Here is a 12,364-nt window from a genome sequence, read left to right on the forward strand (position 1 = left end):
ATAAGTAATTTTGTCATTAGTCCAGGAATTATTTAAGGGTTTCTGAAATTTTGCAATCAATAGCTGCCTCAGATTGAAGGTGAGTATTTGGGAGAAGATTAGGCCAGGCCTTTGCCCATTCCTCCCCTCCTCGATTCCCATGTTGAATTTCATTGAATATTGCTATAACTCTTAGATTAATGGTGTCACTGGGTTGCAGTCCTTCATGCACTGAATGTATTCCTAGACTAAATCAGCTCTTATAGTAAATTATTATAGCTCATTATGACAGGAACAGAGAGAATCACTCAATGTCAGAATTTAATTTCCCACCCAGGGCTAACTATACATAGTTAACTCTCAATAGATCTTTTACCTGAAATTCTATCCACCCTTTTAAAAAAGTGAAGTGAGCAGATGCTTTGGTTTTGCCACTTTAAAAAGAAGGACGCTCTTTCTTTACCTCTTGGATGCTAAGGAAGAATTGGAACCATCTGCTCTTTCCTGAATGACGTAAAGCATCCTGGGCTCAGCCAGCTGAGGAGACGCGTAATGGTTTTTCCCCCTGGAATGTTCTGATAGTACACAGGAAATGTATGTAACCTTATGTGGCAATGTAAATAAAAATTAATGCTAAAGAAAATTCCTATTCTTCACTCTCTTGATCTCCACAATAATAAAACAGACATATAAAGAAATAAAGAGAAGGCAAAAGATTTAGCAGCAAGATTTCCACTTGACTGCCTAAAGTCAGAATTCAAAGAGACTCTTCAAGTCTCTCCTTTTCTCAAGTTTGTATAATTGAATTTTCTTGAATTTATGAAGTTACCGTGTTTAAATAAATGGAAATTCCTCTCAAAAGTTCTTTTCTTGCCAACTGTAACAAGCATTTAGCTACTTTTGCTCAGCCAGAAGCCTCAGCTCCGACGCTTTAATAGAGACCACAAACATTTTCCCCAGAAGCGGAGAAGTGTCCCTGCAGCGACGTGGGTGAGTAGTCTGTCTGTGTCACCTGGGCGCGTGCTGCGAGGTTGGGACAAATGGCAGCAGATGCTGGGAAGGGACGACCTTCAGTGTAGAACTTTTAGTGCTTCTTTGCTGCTTGCTTTTGGAGGTGTTGGAGACTCTCCAATAGCTTGGGGGAGAACGCATCACTCGTCTTTCTCATGGTGTGCCCCCAATGGTTCAGTCTCACTGTATAAACGGAAGCCGTAAGCCTTAGTTAAGTGACCGTATTAGCAATTCCAATGATGCCAGAGCTGATGTCCCTGTGTCATTTCACTCTGACTCTGGCAGCTGCCTGTCTGAGGCAAGGGCGTGCCCTGGAGAAAGAGACAGAACTAGTACCAGGGAATTCATTGCAATGAAAATAGCTCTTCCCCTGCTCTTCCTTGTCACTCGGTTCTCCTGCCCAGCCCTTCTGAGTCTCTTGCCACTCTCTACTGAAGCTTAGGCTGAGGCTGTGACTGACGCTGCCTCAGCCACCAGCCTGCTGTCCTCAGGGATAATTCATAAAACAGCTTTCTAGGAGGCTGCTGTCACATGCTTTATGTGTCCAGCACAATCTTCTCTAGAGGAATTCAGTAGAATGAAGGGCTTACATCTGAAGCCTGGTTCTTACACACAGCAGCACACAATAAAAATCAAATTAACACATGGTGAACTGTCACTGTGTTATAGGCATTGGGTTTTCTTCTCATGCGAATCTTCACTATCACCCTTATGGCAAGTGCTATTTTTGTCCTCACTTAACAGATGAGTGACCTGAGATTCAGAGAGGTTAAGTGATTTGCTGAGGGTCACAGAGCAAATAAATGGCAGAGCTGGCACCTGTGGCCAGACGCTCTGACTCCAGCAACTATTCTAGTAGCTGCCTCATTGGAAGAATGGAAATGTGATCACGTGGATCCTGCCTCTCCTGGCAGGAGCCTAGGGGTTTCCAGGCTGCCAGAACCCCGTCCACTAGGATATGTCCTCTCCGTGACGTTGTAGCACTTATGAGAACTCATACCATATACTAAACCTGATTTGTCTTTATTTGGCCATGCAAGTCCCTGGCAAGACATATCAGAACATACTCCACTGATTAAATTCCCAGGGCATTCTATCTGTTAACTTGCTTGTACCTCAATGGCCCATGTGCACACAGTGTTGAATTTTTTTTATTTTTTAAAATTTATTGATTTAGAGAGAGAAAGGATGCATGGGGGTAGGGGACAGTGGAGAAGGAGAAACTGATTTGTTGTTCCACTTATTTATGCATTCGTTGGCTGATTATTTTATGTACCCTGACTGGGGCCAATGCTCTAACAAACTGAGCTACCTGGCCAGGACCAGGGTCGTATTGTGTATCTGAACTGCATATGGCCCAGCTGCCCTGGAAGGTGGGTAGGGCCTCCATGGGTTTCTTGGCCACAGGCCATGGACTAGGGGGTTTGCTCTAGAATTTAGAACCAGGGATGTGAGAACACTAACTGAATATTTGACTTCACTATTGTAATATTACTATTATAGTTTCAGTTGTGATAATGGTATTGAGGTCTTTTTTAGGAATCCTCTCTTTTATAGATTCATATAAAAATAACTTGGTGTTCCCCTGACTGGTGTGGCTCACTGGGTTGGGTGTCGTCCTGTGAACTGAAAGGTCACCGGTTCGATTCCTGGTCAGGGCACATGCCTGGGTCGTGGGCCAGGTCCCTGGTTGGGGGTATGTGAGAGGCAACCGATGGGTATTTCTCTCCCTCTCTTTCTCTCTCCCTTCCTCTCTTTCTAAAAATAAAAATAATAAATTGGTGTTGGGAAGGATATAAAATGGGGGGATGGATGAAATAACATTCAGGCTCTGAATCAGCAAATGTTGAAGTTGGATGAAGCCTTCATGGGAATTTATTATACTGTTTTCTCCACTTGAATATGTACACCAGATTTTCCATAATTAAACCTTTTTTTATTTTAATGATTGGATCTGATCGAAGAAGAAGTCAGAGTGGTAAGCAACGTCCTTCAGAATCTACGGTAGGGGCGACTGCACTAGGAAGAGCTCTTTCCCCAACAAAGACCCTTAGACACACTGAGCTCTGTGGGCAAGTGAAGGGCCTTTTATTCAGGCAATTCATTAAAAGTCAGCTCCACAACATGGCAAGGTCAGAAATAACTATACAAAGCCTGAGACATGTCCACATTTACACATTTATTTGGGTTTTGAGAGACAACACAGATAAAATACATTGATCATACACAAGTTTATATTTGGTAAGAAGAACAGGTTGCCACATGTTTATATTTTTCATTTTTTTTCTGTCTTTAGTAATGGAATAATGTTGGGGAGGTGGTGATGTCTTTCAGAAACACCGATTGGGAACAGTATTTTGGCACACGGAACTAATAAATACGCAGTGTTTGCACTTAGCATTGGAGAACAGGAGAGCACGTGCACGCTCATCTCTACCGTGAGGGTCCTCGGTTCCTTGCCCTGCACTGTATTTACACCTGTGCTTCCATTGCCAATGTTCTGAGTATTAGTACCTACTCCAAACCCCAGTAGGCACAATACCTGCAATTTTGGCAGTCAGTTGCATTCCATCATTGGTTTCTTCTGTTCTCAGAGACGAAGTAGCGATCACTTCGCATTTTGTGAAATCACACAATTCTCAAAGGAGATTAGTCAGTGGGGAGCTTAGCCAAGGGCATGTTCTGTATTAGAGCTGGTGCAGAGGGCACACAGTTTAGCAGAGAGGGGGAGAGAGGGATTACAGCAACAGATGCGAATGTAGTTCTCAGAATATCAGTACAGCTACCACACGGAAAAGGACATTGATAATATATTGTACAAGCTTTTACAGCAACACAAGTTGATTTGCAACACTGTACAGTTCAGATCTCAAGCACAAAACCATGATCTGAGGTGACAAGACAATACTATCAATACAATAAAGGCAACACAGTCACACACACAACTGATTTCCCTTTCTTTCCTCACAGCCTTGTGACTGTACATGGAGTCAATACCACTTACATGTCTCAGATTAACACATACCACACCTTTTTTCAAGTATTTTAAAATAATAAACACAATATTGCTGCATAAATTAAAATGGTCATGTCAATTCTGATTAGAGCTACAACCAAACTTTTCTAAAATTTGTAAAGGATGGTCCCACATAAAAGCCTTTGGCATTGGGAATTTTGGCTAATGTTCAAAATAATCTCCCTCCCTTAGTCTCTCCCTCCTGAGTGGATTACAGACCTACTTTAAAGAATGTTTATTAAACTACTGGGACCTATTAGGGTTTTATTTACCACCTCCCCTGGCCTATGGTTGGTAGGAATTTCACTGTACATGGTTGAGCAAGGCTCCCAGCAAACTTGGTGAAGGACCTGGAAGGAGCAAGGGATGGGGAAAACAGTCTGCTGGTAAAAATGATCTCTGGTCCATACAGAAAGGCAAACTGTTTCTGTGTCTGCAGTCCCTTCTACTGGTACTCAGCATCTGAGAATCAGCAGCCCCATAAATATAAATATCTGTGGGAGCTCTTGTTAGCTCATGTCTCTACATCAGGTTTGCAGGGGCAGAGGATGCTTTAAAAATATTATTTTGAACTCTAAGGATATTATTATCTCTGCATACTCTGGTCACTTTGGGTCTTAATGGAAGATAGAGAAAAGAAGGTCTTAAGATGCTGTCTCAAAATCCTGGATGAGGAGTGCTTTTTGTGAGAAAAAATAACCAGCCATGGAGTAGAAATCAATTGTTTGGGATCCCAATGATGGGAAGTCTAGCAGGGGAGCTGGGAAGAATGGGAGGACATGGAACTAAGCAACTACCCAGGTGGTAAATGACTCCTTCCTGGATGGTGGCAATCTGATGCCATTATTCTCACACAGAGATCTCCTCTCCCAAGGCTGACTTTAATTTTCTGGGCTCACCACATTCTGGAGTATGCTTTGTTCCTCTTTGCTTGGGCTGATTAGATTTTATTTTTATTTTCTCTAATTAATCCAAATGACCTAATAAAAGAATACTCTTTGGGAAGATGCCTCAAGAACCAGCATCAAACTTCTGTTCAAAACAGGCCGAATGGAAAGTAGAATAGACACGATTACTCTAACTTAGTCTAAGGTGAAGCTCGGCTCATCATGCTTACTGAGCAGGTCTGCAAAGGGTCAACTGGTGGAAAACATTTTCAAATGGGAAGGGTATCTTACTGTTGGTCTGATCAATTGTATTGAGGAGCTTAAGCTATTCTTTTGTGTTTGTTCTCTAATACTGACTTTAGAGATGTCATAAGCCAATACATGAATAGAAAGAAGGCATCACACCTTTTGACGAATTTTGTGGGCCTATGTTTCAAAATAACTTTGCTAAGTGTTTTATTATGCTTCCATTAAAGGAAAAAGAAAAAAAAACCAAACAAACAAACCTGGCTTAGTTTTTATATCTGCCCCTGCAGTTTGTATAACCCATATAAAATAAAAATCTATATGTTACAAAATAGGATTTCTTTTTAATATATATATTTTCCTTTTGTAAAATTATATGTATTTAAATACATTTGAAATGTTGCTATAGGTAAATTAGAAATTTTTTTCTAATACTATGAAAAAGGCAAGAGTATTTATTGTCAACATACATTTTATATTTACTTTGTCCTTTTCATTGTACCCCAAAGAACCTGATGATTCGGGGGGCAATTTGGCTCTATTCAATCCTACTACTCTGAAGTGAAAATAAAATTTGATTTGCATACTATATTAAAAGTAAGGGAAGTATTTATAACAATTTTAAGCTTTTCCTTACTGATTAAACACAGCCTTTGTCACTAATTACTAGAGAGGTATTCTAAACTTCAGAAAGGATTTTTAAAAGGAGCGATGTTTTTTTGTTTTTTGTTTTTGCTTTTTAATCTGTACTCTACTTTGACACCACAATATAGAAATAGATTTACTTTGGAACAAACTACAAATACATTCACACAGTTTGTGACAACTTAATTGTCTACCTAGAGAATTGAAACAGCTTAGTGAGCTAGTTTATTATAAATCTTGTCCAAGGCGTTCTATTTCTTCAATCAGGAAGTCAATGTCTTGGTGAGTTGCTGCGGGATTAGAAATGACCATGCGGAAGAAATTGACCTTGTCTCCCAAGGGCTGGTAGCTGACCATTGTGGTCCCATACTCCATCATTCTGGCTTTAATCACTGGAGCCACCTGTGGGAGAGACCAGAACAATATGGTGACTTTTCTCTTGGGGATGCTACCCTTGCTCAAAGAACCCACTATGAAATAGCATTTTTAGTTTTTAAGTAAACAATTAGAATTCTATTTGTTTTTCCTTAAAAAATGGCATCTGGGTTTTCTTGGGATTAGAGGACTGGAGTAGTTCAACACATCAAGATCTGAAAGATGGTAAGAGGAATTATAAACAGTAGGGTATCAAGTGCCTGCCACCTTTTCTTGACTTTTTGGTTGGTGTTTTGGGAGAATGGGAAGAATCTGGTGTTGGTCCAAGGCTAATAGTTTAGCAATACAACATTTGGGGGATGGTATGTTTTCTCCCTCAGTAAATGTAGAAACATTGGAGATAAAATCTTTTTCAGAGAATGGTTACCAAGAGGTAAGCCTCAATACCAAGTAATATATGAAAATAAGCAGACTTTTGAGACCTTAAAGCAATTTTTTCCTTGAGACCCTAAAACCTTCTAGTTCCTTTTTATTCTTCTTTTGCATTATCTCAGTTTATAAGGTATTTTGAAATATGTTCCTTAATAATGATGAAGAATCAGCTGAGGCAAAAAGCTGAACCCATGAGGACTTAAAACTCCAGAAATGGATCACAGATGAGCTTCTACCACATGTCTGCCAGGGTGATGACTACAGCACCCACAGTCCTTTACAGTGTATGAAGTTAAAGTCAAACTCTTTTGCTCAGCACAAAGGTCTTTGTCACCCAGCTCTGAGGACTCATCTTCCAGTGCTTACCAATATAAACCTTCAACTCTGACAAGAGCTATCTATTTAATGCTCCTTCAATAGACCACATATATTTTTATCCCTTCATACTTGTTCTCTTTGCTTAGAAGCATTTTTCTTTTAGGAATATGTTTAACATGTACTCCAAGACTCCACCACACTCCTTCAGGTGCTGTGAATCCCTTCCTGATTCCTCCACTAGCATCTTTTCTCTTTTAAGTCATGAATACATAATTTTTACCCACAGTTTATGGTTATTTTCTAATTGCTGATTGTTCCCTTACTTGTGAGAAAATATATTTTGTCTCTGTACTTGAACCTCAAGCTCCTGGAGGGCAGGCATAGTGTCTGTCACTTCTTTTGTTTCCTGGTGTTTCTGGGTGCCTATTGAGGGGTTCCTGAGTCCTTATTGATATACAGGCATAAGTTTAAATTATGTCTAATTTACTGTGATCTGTCCAGTGATATTTTATCATTGGAGTCTGCAAATATAACACTTGACCTTTTAAGTTCATTGATGCAATTATGTAAACAGGAATGGTAGATGTTAGGAACACTTTGGACTCATGTTGGATACACAAAGTCAACAACTCTGTTCAAAATGGGGACCATGCCTTGTATCACAGTTGAATCCAACTGAAATGAAGGATAGTGAAATTCAAATGGAATGCTGTCATGAATATAGCACTTTTCAATACCAACACATAAATAATCATTGGTTTACAGTGAGGTTTTTCATCTTCAAAGTATTCAATGCACAAAATCAATGTGGTTCCCATCAACCCCAGTGATTTGTTAGAAACTAGGGGCTTGTTTCTAAAAGCAAAAAATAATTTTCCTTATATCTTTTAAGTTATTATAGCTGGATTAATAATCAAATTTAATGAACACAGATGAACAGGAAAAAACGTCCAAATTTATTTTACAGGTGTTCATTAGGGGGTGCCTCAAGAATGAGACCCAATCACAGATTGGACAGTTAGGAGATTATATGCCATCTTGAGCTAAGGAGAAGAGGAGGTAGGTTGTAGTTTGGGACTTCCAAGGGCAGAAAGACAACTCACATAGAGAAGGAAAAGCAGAAGTTCGATAAATAAATGTTTGCTGGGCCATCTTTAACAATAGGACACAGAGAAGACTTTGATTGAAGTGACCTTGCTAGATTCCTCCCTGTGTATCATACTTAGTTTATATTAAACTATAGTTATCTATGATGATATCTCTCTTCCTGTAGCAGGTTCTCCATCTAAATTCCTTTAGGCAGATAAAGGAGGATGGTCAAAGGTTCTTTCTAAACCTTTTTTTCTTAATAACCAGCTTAAAATAACTAATGTCTAAAAAGGCATATTTTGGGGTGCCAAACTCTGCTACCCTTCATTACCAAAGACAAAGCAATTCCAAATCCATGTATCTGTAGGAACTTAAGAAAAAAAATCACATAACTATCTTAGTTTTACCTGTGCAACAAATTATGCTTGTAATTTAGAAATGATAAGACAATGACTATGCTTTACTCAGTAAATTAAAACTGGATTTAGTTTTCATGAGCAATATAAGAAAAACATACTGGAATGTGGGCAGTTGACATTTTGTTGAGTTATACACTTGAAACCTGTATAGTTTTGTGAACCAATGTTACCTCAAGAAATTCCATGAAAAAGAAAAAAGAAAAACATATATGGATGGTGCTAATTATTAAGAACCTCTAACTTTATTGTTTTTAGTTATTAAGCACCTCTAACTTTTCATATAAATGCAAATCAAAGGTCAAAAGATTAGTGATAAGAGCCATCCTCCCAGACAGACTTTGACATAAAGTAAGATTGACTCTCACCAGTTCCTGAAGCTAGCGGGGTTGGCAGAAATCACAGCTGTCTAAATGCATATGACTTTCGATTATTTCCAGAAAATGCTGAAGAACTAAAATTAGCAGGAACATGGAACATCTACTTCATTACATAACCACTGATTGCAAGTTAAGTAGGAAAAGAAAGTTCTGATTATTCTGATGAATATATAGAGTTTTCACTTATCTCTAAAATTTCTTTGAGGGGTATGTGACATTTTTGGGGTTGCTGAACAAATAAAGTCATTTAAGAAAGAGATGAATGGATCAAAAAAGCTATGGTGCATTTACACAATGGAGTTCTACTCAGCAGAAAGAAAGAAGGAGCTCCTACCATTTGTGACAGCATAGATGGAACTGGAGAGCATTGTGCTAAGTTAAATAAGCCAGGTGGTAAAAGACAAATACCATATGATCTCACCTTTAACTGGAACCTAATCAACAAACAAACAAGCAAGCAAAATATAACCAAATACATTGAAGTTGGGAGCAGGCTGACAGTAGCCAGAAGGGAGAGGGGAGGGGATAATGGGGGGAAAAGGATGAAGGGTTTACAGGAACAACTATGAGAGACACATGGAAAACAAGGGGAGGCTGGAAACAGGGGAGGGAGATGGGGATGGTTGGGGTAGTGGGGAGGGGTGGGGGGAAGGCAGAAAACTAGATTTGAACAACAATAAAATTCAGCAGTATATAATTAAAAGAAAGAAAGAAGGAAAGAGAGAAAGAGAAAGAAAGAGAGAGAGAGAGAGAGGAAGAAAAGAAAGGAAGGAAGGAAGGAAGGAAGGAAGGAAGGAAGGAAGGAAGGAAGGAAGGAAGGAAGGAAAGAAGGAAGGAAGGAGCTGCGTGTTGAAGAATTTACTAAGGGCCTAATCAGCCAGAGCTCTTTGGAGCTGCCTTGAATATTTCAGGGTATCATTTTCTCCCTTGGACCATTAACTTTTTCAGTCCTTTAAAAAACAATACCCAGGTGCCCTGGCTGGTGTAGCTCAGTGGATTGAGCACGGGCCTGCGAACCAGAGGATCGTGGTTCGATTCCCAGTCAGGGCACATGCCTGGGTTGCAGGCCAGTTCCCGGCAGGGGACACACGATACATTGTGTGTCCTCGGCAGAGGCAACCATACATTGATATTTCTCTCCCTCTCTCCTTCCCTTCCCCTCTAAAGATAAATAAATAAAATATTAAAAAAAAACAATACCCAGGGGACTCCTTCAGAATTTGAATCCACATGTTTCTTCCTCCAAAGAAAGCTCAGATTAAAGCATCATGAAATATTCTCACAAGCTATCACAGAAATGTATTTCTCACTGTGTATTACAAAATCTTTTTGCTTTAAAATCTTGGAAGCATGAATAAGACTTTGAAAAATGAAATAGCAGAATAACTATATATGAGACATTCTATAATGTTAAAATCTCACAAATTAAATTCCCCATTACATTTAATAACATAGTCGCATCAAATGTGACTTTTATAACATAGTCACATCAAAGTCACATATGAGGCCAAAATACTTCCTTACAAATTTACTTCTAAATCCATAACTGAAAACTGTGAAAGTCCACCAATCAGTACAAGACTATAAAAGCTAATGGAAGAGATGCAGATAATGATCAAATATAATGAAAATTAAAATAAAGAAGATGAAGATGAAAAGGAATGGGAAACACAAGAGGTGATCAACATATTGCCTTTGGATCCTTATCTGAGAACTGCCTGCAAACGGAGTCTACCTGCTGTCCCTTGCCTTTGTCTAAGGCATGTGGTCATGTCCCCATAGCACCCTAGGCCCTCTTGTCCTTGCTGACTCACTGACAACGTGCCACCTGCACAGTCATACTCAAGACTGGGCAGAAGGAAGTACACCAACCAGATTCTCCTCTTTACCTCCCTTGTGAAGCTGTCACTATGCCTGTTTTAGTCACAACCAGTTGTTACCTAGATATCTATGACCAAGCCAGCCTGTGGACTGAGAAAACACCTCTGATTTACTGGTAGGTTTCCTAAGAGTTGTTTCCTTTCTTTATTCTAGAAGATGCAAGTAGCACTTTAGTACATTTTTTTGAGTGTTTACTGAATAATAAGCCAAGTAACTTAACTTAATTCTTTTATTTGCCATACACCACACAGAAGACTTCACATTTCTCCCCATTTTGGGTCTATATCAGCAATGACCAAGAGAACTTCATGTAACGATGGAGATGTTCTCTATCTGAAACACCGGAGATAATAGCCACTAGTCACAAACTGAGCACTTGATATGTTGCTAGTGTGACTAAAGAAGTGAATTTCTGGTTGAATTTAATTGTAATTGATTTATATTCAAAGAGTTACATGTGGCTGTTACTACCATATTGGACAGGGCAGATGATTTATTTCACTTCAGCTCCTTTCATTCTGGGATTGTGTGTGTGTATGTGTGTGTGTATGTGTGCAAATTTTACTAGTTCCTGGATGTTATAGTTTAAGGGCTTCATACTTAATAAAAATCTTTTTCTGGAGCTCTGAAAAATCATTGACATAAATAAACAAAACTTAACCTTGATATTTCATGTGGTTCTATTTTGATTTATAATTTTGAATTATTGAATATTCTCTATTACAGTCAGGAAAATGAAGTCACAGGAGATGAAGAAATTAAGAGAATTCATTTTGCAATCCCCAGAGACTTTCAAGTTTGATTTACTAATAGTATAGAAATGATTTACTAATATTCTAATGGTTGTCCCCAAGAAATAATCTCCATCCTCACCACAGTTTATGTGGCTTGCTAAAACCTAAGAGTTATTTGAAGAGAGCTCTGTTTACCTGGAAGAATTCTGAGTTAACTTTTGCTCAGAATGATGAAAAACCCTTCCTGTTTTGTACATCCATTTTGCCCCTCCCTCAGTCCAGCAATAATTCCAATTAACAAATGGAATCAGCCAAATTACTCGTGCATTCTCTGTCTGGTCATAGAATTAAAGAAGTGAAAGCCAATAAAAATGGAAATATCTAATTTCTGACTAGCTTGTTAATACAATTAGTTATTGTTAAGATAATATATTTATAGAGAAGCCACCATAGAAGTTCCAGAAGAAAAATTTTTTTCTTCTCCGATATTAGGCCTCCCACCATTTTTTTGCCAGAGCCTATAATTTTCTCCCGTGTGAAACTCCTACTTTCACTCCCACGCTCATTCCCTTATGCCCTTAGGCTTGATTTCTGGTTTGAACCAACTTCTCTAAAACTGCAAACATAACTACAACCCCTTCCACTCCAGTCCCATTGGTCACTGGCTCTCTGCTTGGGTTTTACCTACAGAACTTTCAGAACTATCCCCAAGCCCATTCAAAATAAATTGGAAGAAAATCTTGATGTAAGACCTGGTCACCGGTATTTTTAATAAAGCTTTGTGACAATTCTGATATGTAGCCAGATATGTGAACCAATGCTCTAATTAGGAGGCTTAATTTAAGGACCTCTACTATGTGTAAGTTTTATCCTATCTAGCTCCTGTGGGCAGATGTTAACATTTGTAAGCTTTTCTGAGGTTTAAAACCCCACAAAAGATTCTATTATTCATTTG

The 12,364-nt window shown here is 38.9% G+C and overlaps 1 protein-coding gene across 1 annotated transcript in view; it reads right to left on the minus strand.

The window, feature by feature from the left end:
* Positions 1-5,875: 5,875 nt before the first annotated feature.
* Positions 5,876-12,364, minus strand: part of GAD2 (glutamate decarboxylase 2) — a 73,502-nt gene continuing 67,013 nt past the window's right edge. Inside the window, exon 16 of the mRNA XM_037037216.1 lies at positions 5,876-6,186. Coding sequence (XP_036893111.1) covers positions 6,013-6,186 — 174 coding nt within the window. The 3' untranslated portion in view covers positions 5,876-6,012. The remainder of the gene's footprint in view (positions 6,187-12,364) is intronic.

Source organism: Sturnira hondurensis, unplaced genomic scaffold (genome assembly GCF_014824575.4).
Source record: "Sturnira hondurensis isolate 20B ecotype Veracruz unplaced genomic scaffold, ASM1482457v3 Scaffold0022910, whole genome shotgun sequence".
NCBI lineage: Eukaryota > Metazoa > Chordata > Mammalia > Chiroptera > Phyllostomidae > Sturnira > Sturnira hondurensis.